Source organism: Oenanthe melanoleuca, chromosome 6 (assembly GCF_029582105.1).
Source record: "Oenanthe melanoleuca isolate GR-GAL-2019-014 chromosome 6, OMel1.0, whole genome shotgun sequence".
NCBI classification, from domain to species: Eukaryota; Metazoa; Chordata; class Aves; order Passeriformes; family Muscicapidae; genus Oenanthe; species Oenanthe melanoleuca.
In genome coordinates this window covers 19,960,643-19,977,670 of record NC_079340.1, presented here as the reverse complement: position 1 = coordinate 19,977,670, position 17,028 = coordinate 19,960,643, and the positions used below count along the sequence as shown (strand labels likewise).

The 17,028-nt window shown below is 39.0% G+C and overlaps 1 protein-coding gene across 11 annotated transcripts in view; it reads right to left on the bottom strand.

Annotated features, from left to right (window-relative positions):
• The window catches only part of CPEB3 (cytoplasmic polyadenylation element binding protein 3), an 81,089-nt gene extending 64,086 nt beyond the window's left edge, over positions 1–17,003 (bottom strand). For 2 of the 11 annotated variants that reach the window (XM_056495177.1, XM_056495179.1), the window contains exons 1-2: positions 16,407–16,806; positions 7,912–8,822 (exon numbers count right to left, since the gene is read on the bottom strand). In XM_056495177.1, the coding sequence (XP_056351152.1) occupies positions 7,912–8,822; positions 16,407–16,701 (1,206 nt within the window). In that variant the 5' untranslated portion in view covers positions 16,702–16,806. The other 9 variants (XM_056495183.1, XM_056495181.1, XM_056495185.1 and 6 more) reach the window with 9 other exon arrangements.
• Between the last annotated feature and the right edge of the window lie 25 nt (positions 17,004–17,028).

Sequence of the window (17,028 nt, the reverse complement as noted above, 5' to 3'; positions counted from 1 at the left end):
ACTATGAAAGTCCTACTTTTTCTTCTTCCTGACTTTTGTTTCCTCTACTCTCTTGTTCTGTCTTAGTCTTCCTGCTGCACAGTCAGCTGCTACTTCAAGCTTTGTGAGTTTTAAGAAAAAGCCTTTCAGTTAATGTGAGAGGTCTCACTGTTCTCAATTTTTTTTCAATTGTCACAGGAAGAAACAATATGATCCCAGAGAGAATATATGAATAAGAGAGGTGAGGTGAAAAATTAGCTCAGACTTTTATGAGCATCATGATTTAAAACTAAAAGTTATTTTTATAAGCATTTTAAAAAATTCCAAACCTACAGTGTGCAATAAACATTTTATACACTTGGTAATTACACACCTTAATGCTTACTAAGCACATCAATAGATGATATTAGATTTGCTTATAAGACATCTGTTACCATGCTAACAATGTTAATACATTAAAAATTTGTTAACCCTTTACAAATGATAAGGTTGTAATTGGGAGTTAATTCATTAATGCTTTTAACACATCTCTCTCACAAAGCAAGATACTTCAGCAGAATGAAGCAGCAACTTCCAACAAGAAATTGGGAATTTTCATTTAATCCAAAACAATATTTAACCATTCAACCATTTTAAAACAAAATGTTTGTTCTGTTTATTTCAGCAATTTCCAGAAGCAGCTACAATTCCAAAGAATTTTTTAGGAAATGAGTCTTACTTGCAAAAAAGAGCCTTTCTCAGAGAATAAAACCCAGAGAGCTTTGGTGGGTGAATTTCTTTGTTGTCTGACATTTCTCATTAAAAGATGAGCTTTAAGTTGCCTACAGTGTTGCTAAAAATAACTTTTTAGGATGAATCTTTCTAGTTGAGCACCTTCACAATAATTCTTATAAGTAAGAAAGGTGAATTTCACCAAAACATCCATTTATGACTATGACATAAAACAAAATTATATACAAAAGGTGCATGATAAAGCCATAATGAATGCTTTTCTCATTTATGTCAGAAGTGGGTTTTTTGTCAGTTTGTGTGAAAATCCATCCCAAGTCACACATTTTGATAGCTCAGTTTGGGCATGGGGAAAGAATATCAGTTCTGCATGTTCAGCCTAAGTTATTCTGTGGTTAAAAAGTCTAAATTTCTAGAATTAAGAACTTCTAGCTAGTATTTCTGAAAATTCAATTCTCCCTGAATTTAATTAAACCTACTTAAAAAACCCCTCATGCTATTAATTTTGCACAGGACTAAGTGAACAAAATTTGGCTTATGACTACAGGCATTTATTGGGCCTTCCACTGTAACCTGAAGCTTTGACACAGAATGTAGAATAGGGGAGGCCAACTCAAGCCAGAAGCCTCATCGAAAAAGAAAAGGAAAAAAAAATCAAAATTCAGGAACAGGAAGAAATACATGTTTGAAAGCAGCCAAACAGTTCAAGGGTGGATAAAACAAAGAAAAGGGGCCATGCCCACTGACACCTAACAACAGCGCCCTATATTCATAACTTTCATAAACCTTGTTAAACCATGAACAAAGAACTATAGAGTCGATCAAAATCTTCTTAACTTGGGTGATTAATCATGTGAAGTTTATCATCCTAACATGCAAAGAATCTGTAGTTTTGCTTAAGTTGTTTATTTAGACTCTAGAAATTTAAAACAAAACTGTTGCAAATTCTTGCAAATTTTGCAAAGCCATCCAGAAAAAGAGAATTAGGAAGAGCAGGAGTAAGACTTCTCCAGAACCTGAAAGATGTTCAGAGAACAACACAAACAGTTGAAGGAAAATTTGGTATCAAAGAAATGAAGTATTTTGCTTCTTTTCTTTTCCCTGATGAAAAGTTCTTAATTCCTGAGTAATTGGTATGTAGCATAAACTAAAAGTTTTCACAGGAACCAATTTGTTGTCTTCAGTTTTTCATGCCTAATTTGAGATTCACACAAACATCAGTCTTAAGAGACTGCAGTAGGTGTTCTGTTTTCAAAGACCTATTTTCTAAATATTTCAGAAAAAACCTACAATTTTTTTACATCGCACATTGAGATAAAAAATGAATTTCCCAAACTCTGTGCCTCTTATTTGCTCCTGTAGAATGGACTTCACATCACTTCTTCAAACACTTTTGTGACATAGCAGATCAATATCTATCCTGATTGGCACAGTGCTTCTCTCCTATAAGATCCTAGAAAAACTGACAACTTTATCTCTGCATGAGCTTGAGAAGCACACAATAAAGGGACAAAGCCACTTATCCACAACAATGAGGAAAAGGAAGACATCAATTAATTGTGATTTACAAATGCTACTTGCAGCCTCTAGGAAAAGACAGAATCATATAACTGAAACTTAGAAAAATAAAAATGTTGACCAAGTCTGAACAAACACAAGCAAAGCTTCTGTGACCTTTCCCAACTTGCATTTTTAAAATTCTAAAATTTACACATAACAAAATGATTACACAAATGAAGATATAATTCTATATACAAAAATTTTACATTCTTTTAACTACTGAGACAACTGCTTTGTACCAGTATGTGCAGCACTCTAACAATCACTTAAAAGCAATGCTTTTGTGAAACACAGAAAAATTAGATTTAAAAAAATAATGAAACAAAACATGGCAATGCTACCCTAAATTCAGGTACAGAATGTATAAGATAGCCTAAAAACTGTAAAGTCTAGAACAGAAGCAAAATTCAGACGTGTAGTGTTTAGGATCACTTTCAAACTTTAAACTAAACAGTGCTATATTTTAGCTTCCCTTAGTATAGGTCTGCTAGGAATTACTCTTCAGTGACCTTAATGAAAAGAGAGCTATTTTACCAACTGCTAACAAATGGAAATATTCATCATTTACTCAGCAAACTCTTTTTTTTTTTCCCCTTGAAAAGCACCAGAACCTGAAAACGCTACTTTTCCAGGTCTCTCTTCCTCTTACATTCCATTCACAAAAGCAGTCTAGGCAAAAAGATGAAAACTGGGAGAGATGATCCAAGAAGGGAAATAACAAAATTAACTCCATGCCCTTCACCTTCCCTTCTACAGCTCCTCCCAAAACCAGATTAAATCCTTCATCAAATCTTTAAGACAGAATTATTGATTCACTGTTCCATATTAATATCTTTAATGTTTTTAAGAAAGTCCTGTCTATGCAAGAATATCAGCTGCCTACTGAACTCAGACCTTTGTTCTACCTTCACTAACTAGGACAGCTTAACTATGATTGGTTACTTTAAATCACAACTCTGATCAATAAGCAATTAGTGCTCAATCATCATACCTTGAATATGAAGCAGCCATGTGCTTTTTTTCCTGTACCTTTACTATGTTTTAGTTAATTTGAAAATGCAGACATTTACAATTCAATCAAATTTAAAATCTAACAAAAAATCGTAAAATTCTTCTCAACTACTTAGCGAGAATGTCACATTACTTGTATCTGTTACACTAGAAGACTACTGAGACACCACGGTATGTGGTGTTCCTACATTTTAATATTCAGAATCCAGCTACAAACAGTGCTAGTTAATAGTACCAATAGAAGCATGTAAGAAACATAGGTACTTTCCTCTGTTTTTTTTCTTTTTGTCCATAAAGTTGCAGACTGTCACTGCTTGTGCATCATCATGCAAGAAACATGAAGACTGGACTACATGGTAGAAATAGTTTTTAAGGTAACAGTAACACTATTAACTGTGGTTATCTACTAAACTGTCATGAAGCTAGAGCCCAGAATGACAAATTTAGACTAAATAAATACAGTGTTTTAAAATTTAATCTTTAAACATAGTCGCATACAACTATTTGTGACTGAAAAAACCACCTCTAGATTTAAAAAAGGTTTTTAAAATCAGTCGCCAGGGTGTATTAGTCAGTAAAACTCCTTTACTCATAAACACAAAACTTTGTTACACTTGTGAATGTTCCAATATTTGAACTCTATATTTATACATATATACACACTTGTATTTAAACACAAACTCACTGCATGTTAGAATTGGCATTTTGTTTAAGTATGAAATATTGAATATAAAATTTCTAAATGAACTTATAATTTTATCTGGTCCAGACTAATTCTAATTGAAAACAATGAGGAAAAAAACACCACACTAAAACACTTCCCCAAAAACCGTTTCTCAGTCTCCCTGCAAAAGATAGCATGTTAAAACTATCCTTATACACAATAAACACCACTTTATTTCTGCTAGAGAAATATTTATTAGTGAAGCTGCCAATAATGTTTCGATGCATGCCAGACTCTTCAGAGCACAAACTGCAAAGCATTTTTTGTTTCTAAAGAACATTACTCTGAAAACAGCAGAACTCAGTACAGTTTCTGGAAAATTGTTACAGTGTTGCTATAATTAAAAATCCACAAGGTAAACATACTTAATTAGATACTGGTCTGCAAATATTTAATTCCTTTTATATCTTCCCTGCAAAGAGAATTTCTGATCCTTGCCTCCAAGGATCTATTTCAAGCACTATCAATCCTCCTAACCCCACAAGCTGCGTCCCAATATCTTCACATGGCCAAAAGCCAAAAGAAATACACTATTTACCTGAGACAAGTGAAGGGAAATAGAATCGTGGGAGCAGCTCAGAAGCAGGGAATGGCAATAGCTCTGTACAAGCCCCACCACTCTGCTGGAAAATGGAACTGAGCCACTGCCGGGAGAATGGCGTCCCACGGACAGTTAATGCCAGCCTCAAATGCCAGAATTGAGGAGCACCTCACATAATAGCACAACATGACTCCTTGCCACATGACAACCAGAGACCCTTCACCTGAACCACTCAGAAGCTAAAGAATATCCTGAAGAACAAACAGGCCATGTTTTTGTATTTCCTATCTGGCCTAGTTCCACATCTGTTCCCATGATCTCGTCTCCAACTCTTACTTCCTACATTTCATTCCAGACTGATCACTTCTCTTTTTCCTTTCAAACATCAGCTTTGTATCTCCTTTTTTTAAAATACATTGCAATTAATTTTTCCCAGTAAGTAGATGAGTGTAGTCTCCTTCAAAGCATTTTTAGTGGCCTTTCCACACCAATCACACGGCAAACACAAGGAGAATTCCTGCCAAGTGGTATTTAAAATCTTCTGATATGTTCTGCAGCACAACTCCTTGGGACAGGCACCAATCGGTTTTGACATACAAGATGCACAAAAGTATTACTCAAATTAAGGGATGAAAATATCTAGCACATTGCTTTATATGCATGTTTTAAGAGAAATATTTTCAAACTGGACATTTTTTCCTAGAACAAAATACATCAATAGCTGACTATCAACTTTCTTCAAATATTATAGACTCAGAACACAAATCTCAGTTATAGATCTTTTCTGATCAAAACTTGTGATCACTGCAAAGACCTGAACTACAAAATAGCTCTCCCTGATGTTATTTCAAACAGTGAACATATTAATAGTTTTCTTCTTTCTTTGAAAGCCTCATAATCTTAACATAAAATAACATGTTAGCACAAAGAACTTGCTAATGTGCATAAGTGTGTTGCTAGAAAGTTTACTGGAAGGTGTTTCTAAAGTAGCTCAAAACCACGAAGTTAGGGGGGGTGGCAGATGCAAATGGATAAACCTGCCAGAACTACTTGATAGTGCTGACAAGCAGAACTTACTGTGTCAACATATTGCCCAATTAGGGGTGGGGGGAAGAAGAAAAAAAGACAACCAGAACCTTGGCAGCAAAGATTAGACTCTTAGACTAATTTGAATTTCCTTTTTTTCAGTGTAACTAAAGAACTGCCTCCTACCAATAGTATGGTTTCAAGATGTCTTTGGCATTTCATTAAGTATAGCAGCAATCAATAGCAACCCAGATTACAATTTTTAATAAGCAAAATTCAGCAGCTTGTATTTAAAAAAAAAAAAAAAAAAGGAGCCTAATAGGAAGAAAAAATACAAGTGTTCTGAGTCTCTGAAATCAGATTGCTATACCAGCTGGTGCTCAGAATAGCATAAGCATTTGCTTTCAGTTGAACATGAAAACACCAGGTTAAATTCACAGAGAAGAGAATAAGTTTCCAAATTTACATACTGGCTAATACTTCAGTTTTTTGGAAACCTTAATTTCAAAATCAAAAGAGCTTTTCTTTAAAAGCAGTTAGTTTGGTTTTTTTTCTCCTCATGATGAGTAAATATCTGCCAGTTTAATTTGTGACAATTTACAGTCACAACAATAAAGTTCTGTATTCATTAAAGATGTATCTTACTAACCAAACCACAGAAATAAGACCATTTACTGTTGTTTTCACTACTAATTCAAATATACCAAAATTTGTAATGTCTTACATGTAGACAATTAAGAATACTTGTAAATTGAAACACATTTCCCACTCCTCAAAAATGACTGGGAGCTATTAGCTTTTGTGGTGCTGTGCTCTGTGCAACATACTATTTACACCAGGCGTATTGTGTCTAAAGTGTAATCTTCCTCCAGCCTTCAGTGCTTCAGAGACTCAGCAGCTCACCAGAAGCCACTCCACCTTCATTTAGGGCAGCCAATAAAAAAATTGCAAGTCTCCCTTTAAACAGAATGAAGCAGCAAAATGAAATTTCAGGGCTGACTATAAGATGTCCTCTTTGAACAGGACTGGAAAGTGCACATATTTTACTTAAACAATCTTCTAAAATAATGGGGGTGGGGATGCATTTGTTTGATTTCTTTTTTTTCCTGTGTTTCTAAGACTAAGTATCAATCTAAATGCTATTCTTACCAAACTGGTAAGTTAAAGATGTTTGAGAGGTCATACTTTCTTAGGAAACAACTACCTAAAGAGCAAGCATTTATGAATGATTTACCTGTATTTCAAAGCAGGAAATTTTGACTCATCTGACATCAAAACAACTAACCTAGAAAAAGTCTGAGATTCATTTCACCTAGTATAGATAAAACTGCAAGTGCAAGCTCTGCTTTTTTTCAACTTAAAATGGATTTCACACCATGACAGGTTTCATTCTGCATTAAAATTGCAAATCTTCCATTTGGCCCAGTTTCAGCTGCAATTGATCTGCTTTGTCGTCATAGATTAAAAAAAAAAAAAAAACAGTGAAGGGCACTGCAGCTTTAAATATTTCAGAGCTATGTAGCTAGTAAATAGACTCCATTGCAATATGGCTCTGAAGGTCGTGTCCTATTGTCTCTTTTCTCTGCAAATATTCCGAACAGCATAAAATGGTTTATTTTATACAATACCTCCCTGCCATTTCTAAATGATGTCAATTGTATTAGGCATTTCCTCACTGGAAAGGACAGATATGCCACTCTTTCCATACACACCCACACTGCTTCGAGATGTATTCAAAACGTCCACTGTGAATATTACAGCAGGGTGTTCGTATTAGATGTACACAGCTTTTCATATGGGTGCCTTACGCAAACAGACCCCCCGTTAAATCCCACCACAGCACAAGGACAATTAGTTGTTGCAATGGTGATAAAATAATTAACTGAATTTCAGGTCAAGAAGCATCTTTGGTTGAAATTAACAGCCCAATTAGAAAACTGAAGCTGGCAATTTCAACATCTCAGCTTTCTCACATATGGGAGAATATGAAAAATTCTAACACAGCACCAAGGGAACGTAGTCCGCTGAACCTGTTTTTCATGAAGGCTACTACCTTTCAGATGCTAAAAAAAGAGCAAAAAGCAACAACAAAAACCCTCCATATACCATATTTAACAACAAGTTACAAGAAAAATAAGATTTTTAAACCCTAAGCTAGAATTGGAAATCTTTGTCTATGCACTCCCTGGGTTCAACCCCATTTCTTTCATGTAAGGTGGCTATTTGATAAAAATATGAGTTATGGAAATGCCACTCAGAACAGCAACATGAAACACAGCCCTACAAAAAATACAAATATATGATAACTTTCATCATGTAGAGGGTGCATCTAATCATTTACCTGAAAAGGCAACAGATTGTTGCCATTGTCCGTCCTGAACGCGTTGTCTTCCATCCAGGATTTGGGGGTTAAGGGTGCAGCCCGTGGGAACTTCGGAGGGGCAATGACATTGCTGGAGAAGGGTTTTTTAAGGGGTGAAATGGGATTGAGGGGGGAGGGCACGCCGACTCCCACTCCCACGCCAACCCCCACTCCAACTGCCCTTCGAGGGTCCCTACCAGCCTGCAGCCCACCCCAAGGGTTGGAAGGTGTACTCCAAGCCGCGTTTTGATGGTTATTCCAGCTGGAGGAGGAAGAAGAAGAGGCAGAGGAGGAAGACGGTTTGCTGGTCATGATGGGCTGATGGCTGTAAGCAGCATTTCTCTGGGCGAAAGGTGCCTGATTAGGACTCACAGGTGACCTCCGCTGCTGCTGCTGCTGCTGAGCTTGCTGCTGCTGCTGCTGATGTTGGTGGTGTTGTGTCTGAGCTAGGCCAATCTGAGGTGAGAAAGTGCCACCAAATACAGGGTTGACATGGTGTGGAAAATTCTGGAAAAGCATTGTCCCATTGACTGGAGTAATCCCTTGGAAAAAGCTATCATCCACCGTGTTTGTGGTCCCTGTAGACCAGGTGCTGCCAAACGAGGGAGACAAGGAGGTGCCGGCTGCAGGTTCTTGTTGAGGCTGGTGAAAGCTCAAGCCAGGCAAAATGGGAGACTCCATCTGCATCTTCTCCTTGCTATTTTGGGAAGGAGCCGATGTGCCGATACTAGTCACTGAACTGTTGTCTTCTGGTTTGGGTGTCTCCGACGAGATGGGCGTAGAGGGGGCTTCTGCTGAGTTTGGATCTTGCTGCTGCTGCTGCTGCCGCTGCTGCTGGGGCTGGGCTTTGCTTTTGTCCATCAGTAAATCATCCTGCATGGTTTGCGCAGCTGAAACAGTAGGGGAAAAAACCACAAAGACAGATTATTAACATTGTCATTCATACCACAAGCCAGTCTGTTTTGATCATTTGCCAGCCAAAAATCTCGTCCTATTGCTAGTACTATGCTACAGCATATTGCAAGGCAAACCCGTAATCTTCCCCCTCCCCCATTTAGGAATATGTAACCTTTGATCGTACTAGATTGCCTTTAAAATATTTTTTAAGATGCTTCACCCTTTTTGATGCCTGTTTCCCTTCAGTCTAAATGAGAGATGTGCTTATAGGGCAGAGATATACAGCAATTTCGCCACGTCTCTTTTCTCTTACACCGGAACTCAGAGCTCTCACCCTGCAATGAGAAACTGATTCTGGTTCCTGTTTTTCCAAGCACCCTCCTCCTCCACCTCCTCCCCCTGGTTATTTGCATACGTCAATAAATACTGCTGCGTCCTTCAGCAAGGTTAAAAAGACACCAGTCTTCGCTCTTCTCCACCCCCTTTTCTATTAGGGGACCTTTAAAGGAGCCGGGCGCCGATTTTCCTTAATTAACAAGCAAGCTGGCAGTGATTGAGGTTTATCGGAGCGAAGGCGCGCAGGGACGCTGGCGCTGACACGGGAGCGGCTCCGCGCTGCACAATCGCTTCCTGCCCGCTCCCTGCGCCCAGCCCGCGCCGGCTCCGGGCAGCGCCGGCGATGGCACAGCCGGGAGGGGGCCGGGGGCGGGGACACTGCGCCTACAAAGCCACCGAGGGCTGCTACATTTGCCTTCGGTGACCTTACGATCTCTCCGCGTAAAATGCTATTTTACATCAAAGCAGTCCTTTGCTTGAAGGTATAGCTGTCTACTCGCTCTATTTATATACATACCCGCTCTATTTATACACATACATATGAAATAATCGGTGATTTGTCCATTAGAAAAACCTAAGGTCAAAATCAGCAGACTGGGGTGGTATTATTAGACTATGATCTTTCCGATGCTTTCAGATGAAATATAAACCCAGGGAAAATCGAAATTTTTACAATATAAACATGCTGCATGTTAAAAACCATCTTTATATGCACAAGACAAAGACTAAGCATGGAAATTATTTGCTAAATCAATACATAAGTTAAAACTTTAGAAAGGAAATGTATGTGGAATGGTTGAGGTTTATATTTGCTAGAAAAGGTGCTCCATATGAAATAGAGCAGATCATATAATTTCATTATTATTTTGAGACCCGATAGTACTAACACAATACAGACATCAATGAACAGCAATTATATGAAATCACAACAGAAACCTCCACATTTTGCAGGCTTTTAGTCAATTGAGGAGATAATTCTGAATCTCCGAAGTATTTTAAATGAGCCCCAAATCACTTGTTTTAATTAACTATGTCAAAGATGGTCATCGCTGAATACCTAACTGCATTGCTATTGAGTTAATCATATGACATTTACATGCCTAAGCCTGAATTTTTTAGGATTGTTTTTGTAATGTAACAATGTAAAGCCAAATCAATTAACTGTTTAAGAAAGGTCGCAAAGTGTGAAACTGCCAACACTGTCCTTTCTGACATCAGATGGTCCAGGTGTATCTTACTTTTTTTGTTCTTTCCTTTAAATATCGTCTGAGACATGCACACACATTTTAGTTAAAATTAATGTCAGGAGAGGTTTCTGGTATCTAGTAAGTTACCGCTTATGCTCCCCCTGATTTACCAGTTCAATATGTAAAGTGAGCAGCAAGGCTTCCTGAGCAGACCATGCAGTGAGACAACATTAATCTCCTAAGGACAGGGTAAACCTTGCATCTGTTCCAGGCAGCGCTGCTGCTGCTGGGAGTGCAGAAAACCTTGCAAGGCATTTTAAAGCAATACTGCAGTAAAGCACAATATACCAAGCTCTGTCTGTGTAACTGTCCATTAGCTTCATTTCTACCCACATCACTATTACTCCTAAGGCTACATAAAACTACTGACGACTTCACATCAGAGGGAGAAAAGGATTATATGTATCCTGCTCCCCTGGGTCTGAGCTATCAGTATAAAAATACATTTAGAGAGAAACACATAGCAGCTGAAATGTGAAATTTCTGTCGTCAATAAAGTTATATTTAAATTAGTTAGTCACCAGGTTATCTATAGTGGCTAGTACAGCAGTTGCTCCAAATGTGTACCTTGACTTAGCTAGCTGGTTTTGAACTTTATCCTAAGGACTGTGAATCATATTGCCTTCCATATTGCTTATTAAAGGCAAAAATCACTGCACAGTTCAACCCTCTTGTCAAGGTCAAGACCTTCCTTTAATGAATGAAGCCAGTCCAAATTAAAAGATACTGGTTAATAAATGACTTTGAAAGACAGGCCAGCCAATGTCTAATGTTGGACTACTATGCAGTACTCTTGATTATTTGCTGGTGTAAGTATTTGTACAAATTTACAATCCAGAACAGGAAATCTATATCCCCATAGCAATACCAGCTCCATTTGCATGCAGAAACCCATGCAGCCAACACAGAAATGTTTAAGGAACAGTTACCTTTGGATTTTCTGTATTTTAAGATCAACAAAAGGACAATATATTTATTTTCTTCTCTCAGGTTTGGTATATGACAAATAGTCGACCAGTCTGGCAAGAGCACTTTGACAACTGGAAGCTTTCAGCGCATGCTCTCCCCAGGGAATCATGGGGTTTGAAGTCTTACCTACAGACAGCATTTCACTGCTGCTTCCTGAAAGGAAGAGAGCTCGAAAGGGAAAAAAGTATATGCACACTCCCTCTTCTCAGGGAAAACTGCTGCAATCTGAATCATCAGCTCTGAGGAAATATTTGTCAGAGCTGAAAGTGACCAACTAAATATGAGCTTTTAAAGAGTTTGATTTAGAAGCCCAGATCAAATAGCCACATATTCAGAACAACTGCTAGACAATGGAATAGTTCCTGTATTTCCAAACTTCCCTTACAAACTCCTAGCATAAGAAATTAATTATAAGCTCATAACAGATATAAAATTTACATCCATTACAAAGGAGATTGTGCCACTTAGCTGAAGAATATATTAATAATCACATGTCATAATATAATTTCTAAATCTATTCTGAAACTCAAACACAAATAGGTCAAATATGAAAATTTAAAAACAAATCAAAATCATGACATAGGTGAAAAGTTTTACTATTTGAATAGCTTCCAATTTTCAAGCTACGAGTTTTTCATTACTGAGTTGTTACCACACCGAAAATTGTACCAAAAAATAAGCTGCTCTGAAGAAAATCAAGATGTGAATTTAACATTTCATTTATTCTATACATAGTAGTGCCACACTTGACCTCTCTCCCTTTCACTGTCCACCATCTACATATCTCCAGCCTCCACATCAATACACAGCCTGAGACAAGTTCCTCTCATAAGATATTGTGATCATTAATGTAGGTCAGGTAAAGTTTTCAGAATTACATTTCTGGCACATGGTGTTCTGTTTTGCACTAGTCCATGAATTATTCTGCATGTTTATTCTGGGTAATTCATAATACTAATTATTCAGACCAAATAGCAATAAGGAAATACATAGTTGAAATCAGAAGTGTGAAAAAACCAGTGTTTAATGAAAGTGCAGGCTGATTTTCCAAGGATGAAATATGCATAGCTTTGTGCGTGAAAGACAGATGACTAAAGCTGAGAAAGATAAATTAGGGCAGTTGAAAGTGAGTTGTTCTAACACTTATGTCTCTGCTTTTTGCAGTCTGTTTATGTTGGACTGTATGGTCTGCCTGCCCTAAATCAACGCTGTAATTAAGGGTTTCTCAACACTTGCTCTAACCTGTTTGTGCTACTCTGAATCATTAAAGGCAGCAAAACTGCTTTCTTACAGCAACTGACAACACTTAATTTCATGAATTATCCCACCTCTCACAGGGCCGGCTCTAGGCATTCTATGCCTCTCCTTTATGTCCCTATTTACCTGTAGGTTATTGCTTTTCAGATGATTTGAGGATTCACATGCAAGGGACCGCACTGTTTCTGTCAGCTCTTCCCAGGAGAGAGTTTCACTTGATAGATCAACAATTAGGATAAGGAAAAGCACTCCAGAGCCAAAGAAAATCAAGACGTAAAGACAGTTTTTGATCAACTAGTCACTAGAAGAAAGAAAACAATTTTTTTTGTTTGTTTCTAGCAACCAACTCCCTCATAAATGGAAGTTAAAAAATAGTCATGACAGCTGAATCAGAACACAAGAGCTTAATTCAATCTGGTATATGAATTACTTGACCTGGGCCAGTTCCAAAGAAACAAATGTAAGAAAGGCCCAAATAAGCCAAGCTAATTCAATTAACATTGTATAAAGTGTATTTTTATTTTAAGCAATTCATTATGAAGCAATTTAAGCCTCTTTAAGCCTCCTGTGACTAACAAACCACGCTAGTCTTTTTGACAGAAAGTGACTATTCCAACTAGTCTGAAGGTTAAAATGAAGTATTATGGTGTTGAAAAAAACCCCAAGTTTTATTGTAGAAACACATTTTTCAACTTAGATTAGTTTCACTTTAGACTAATTGAGGGCTACTTATCTTTTAAAAAATGGAACCAAGTAGATGAAAAATGCCTAACTGATCTGTAATTTAATTTTGCATATTGCTATCCTAGCAGTTAGCTTTTAGATTTCCTGAAGTAAAATACTCCTATATTGTTGGGTTACTTAACATTGTTGTAAACAATGAATAATTTCCACAGTTTTAATACTGCCAGGTCAGAAGAACCATATTAAGGTACAGCTCCTTCAGTATGTGTCCTCTTTTCCTCTTTTTCAGGTCTCACTGAAATAGTAATATATACATATATATTTAATCTACCTCCATGTCATTCTTTCACTAATTGCTTGTCAGCTTCTTTATTAAGTTTAAATCTGTACAAATTTGTTATCAAACCATTTAGTATTTTTAAAAGTTGATATTTTGCAGTAAATCAAATAGCTAATTTTAGGGCACAATTTTAAGCCTTAAATAGCATATACTGCTTTTAGTGATTTTCATTTAATTAAATTCTGTACTTGCCTTCAAATGCGCAGTTTTACTTAATTTACTTAAAATGGCTGCTCCCTCCAGTCAGTGTCTGGGAGCTGAGCTCTGGCAAAGCTCCAGGAAGAGCAGCCACTTTCCCTCACTCTGCACTGGCCAAATAGAGCCTGATCCCAGGAGAGTTCTCTCAGATCAAATGTAGCCACTCACTGCCAGGTGCAGGTAAGAGATGACAGAGTGAAGCAGAGTGCAGTGAACATCAGAGAAACGGGAGGAAGAAACAAAGAAGGATCTATTAAGGGATGATATAGGAAGCAATAGTTTAAAAATGAAATAAAAAATGCAAGAGGCAATCTGAGATTTATAGTGGAAACAGCCAATGCAAAGAAGGAAGCATAAAGAGCAAAAAGTGGAAAGAAAATTAAGAGAAAACGGGGATGAGGGAGAGTGAAGGAAGAAATTGTATGGGAGAATAAAGCAAGCATTTGAATAGAGCAGCTGCATATCCAGTCTTGTTAAGGAGAATAGAGAATGATAAAATGACAACTCTTGCTCTGTTTGGGAATACGAAAGTGGTTTTTTACAAATTTAAAACCAGTTGGTTATATATGTATTTTAGGATCACACTTTGGTTCTGGAAAGAGCAGACAAAGAACATATATCCCAAGCTGCCCAACAGTTCCCACAAATTGGTTTCTGGATTTCAGAATCTTTAAGCAATTTATGGGATGTTAAGGAGTCTGCCATTATAGAATACTTTGGGTTGTAAGAGACCTTTAAAGCTCCTCTAGTTCCAACCTCCCTGCAATGATCTTCAACCAGATCAGGTTGCTTAACCTGACCTTAAATGTTTCCAGGGAATCCACCCTCTCTCTGGACAGCCCATGCCAGTGCTTTACCACCCTCATCATAAAAGATTTGTTCTTTATGTTCAATCTAAATTTACCATCTTGTAGTTTAAAACCACTAAAGCTTGACCAATTATACTTTTATGTATCCTATTATGCTTTTATTTTTCATGATTGGAAAGAAATTAGAATTTAAAAAAAAGATGTCCAAACCTACCAAGTGCTCACTATTTGACCTGATATTCAAGTTTTGTCCAGTCCAGTCTTAGCATACCTTCCTGTGCCAGTGGTAGAGCAAAGCAGCCACCTTTGTCACAGACAGTTCCTTAGCCTCAAATGGTAGCCAAGTGATCCTGGGTTCTGGTTCCATTTCTTCAGGTAAATATTCTTCACAGCTATTATTAGCCACTATGACCTTTATCATAAATGGCAGGCAACCAACATATCCTTTCAACTCCAAAGCAAAAATACAGAAACTGCACAAACCACATACTCCTAGAAATAAAACCAGCTTCCCTATTTCCATTTGTAGTACTTGAGAATAAATATAAAAAAACCTAAGCTAGGCTAGCCTAGCTGCTCAATGTTCTGGCCAATAGACAATGAGCTTAGTCTAGACCAAGAATAGAAACCAGAAACTCTTGATATCCAATATTACTCTTACATGCCACAGACAGCTGTAATTAGGACAGTGTGTGTTAGGATCTCTTCCAGGAGGTCATGCATACATGGTTTACTCAGGCCACTGTACATCCAACACTCCTCAGCAGAGGTGGCAACACTGAATTTTATGGTCCCAAGAAAAAGTACCAAATAAATTCTGTGGGACAGGATGTCAATGCCTTCTTACCATCTGTTTCTAGACCTCCTGTAAGGAACATTTACATGTCTGTAAATACTGAAGCATTCCTCTTTATGATATTTGTAGCAATTAGAAACTAAACAACACCCTTACTATTACGCATATAATGCTGCTTACAAGTCCAAGTCCAGGTGTTTCACACACATTTTGGCAACACTTTCCCAAAGACTCTCAAAACCAGACTGATTTGTCTCTAGCTAAGGCAGAACAGTCAAAGAATATACTGTATATTCCCTAAACATGCCCTCCTATTCCTCCTGACGTCTGTTGTCACGTACATACAAAAGCTTGATCTCAGCCAAGAACAGCTGTAGGTTGATGCAGCTGCACAGTTGCATCCTGGGCTTGGCCCTGTAAATTACAACCTTGAACAGCAAATGCAGTGTAATTCATAGAAGGTAGAAGGACTAGTTTCACATAGCAAAACTTAATATAAGATCTATTCATTCCAGAAAAAGGAAATTTAAAAGTTGATTTTTACTGACTAATCTTTCAAAGAATCCGTCATGTCACAACAGCCTTTGAAAAACAGGCTATTGCCTTTGCTTCAGGAGCATAATGTGAAGGCAAGAGACAAACACCCACGGTAGAAATAATTGCAAAGGCAACTTATTTCCAGATACTATGCACCTCTTTGCTCTATAAAGGCTCTTCAGCTTCTAAATTTCCAGTTTTTCAGATTGTGACGCTCTAAATTGACTTCTGAACATACAATAAATTTTAAAAGCACCTTAGAAGGACTTTTTCCCATTTGGAAGCACGCCAACAAACACAAAAGAGAGCGTTGCCATTACCACCGGCCGTGCCATCCCTCACCCCACTTGCCCACAGAAGCCAAGGGTCACCGGGGCCTCCATGGAGCATCAAGTGCCACTTACAAGGGCGCTTGTCCTTGTCACCGACACCACCACCACTGAAACGGATTAATTTCCCTTCCGCCGTTCCAGCCGCCGCCCTTCTGGGCAGCGCGGTCGGGGCTGGCAGCTGGCAGGCTCCCCTCAGCCCTGAGGGCAGCGCCCGGGGCCCGGCGGCCGAGCAGGGGCGGGGGCCGCCTGCACCTGTTCGGCAGGGCAGGGAATGGGGGATGCTTCTGCCTGAGGGGGTCCCAGCGGGAGCGGGGCAATGCAGGCGGCCCAGCCTCTCCCTCCTTCCTTTTCTCCTCCCTCCCTCCATCCGTGAGGGGTCCCGGCCGGCTGCGGAGGGCGGCAGGAGGGGCGGCAGCCGCCGGGCGCGGACCTTCCCCCCGCAGACCCCGCTCGGCCACCCCGCCGCGCTCCCGTACCTGCCCCGCGCGCGGAGCCGGGCAGCGACTGCGCGACGGCGGCGGCGAGCAGAGACATGGGCAGGGCAGGGGGAGCGCCCCGCCGGACCTTTAAACCCGCGCCGGCGGCGGGACTACAGCTCCCAGCGGCGGCAGCACTGCGGCGGGATCTACGGCAGGACTACAGCTCCCGGCGCTCCCAGCGCTGCGGGCTGGCCCTCGCGCTCTGCCCCTGGCGC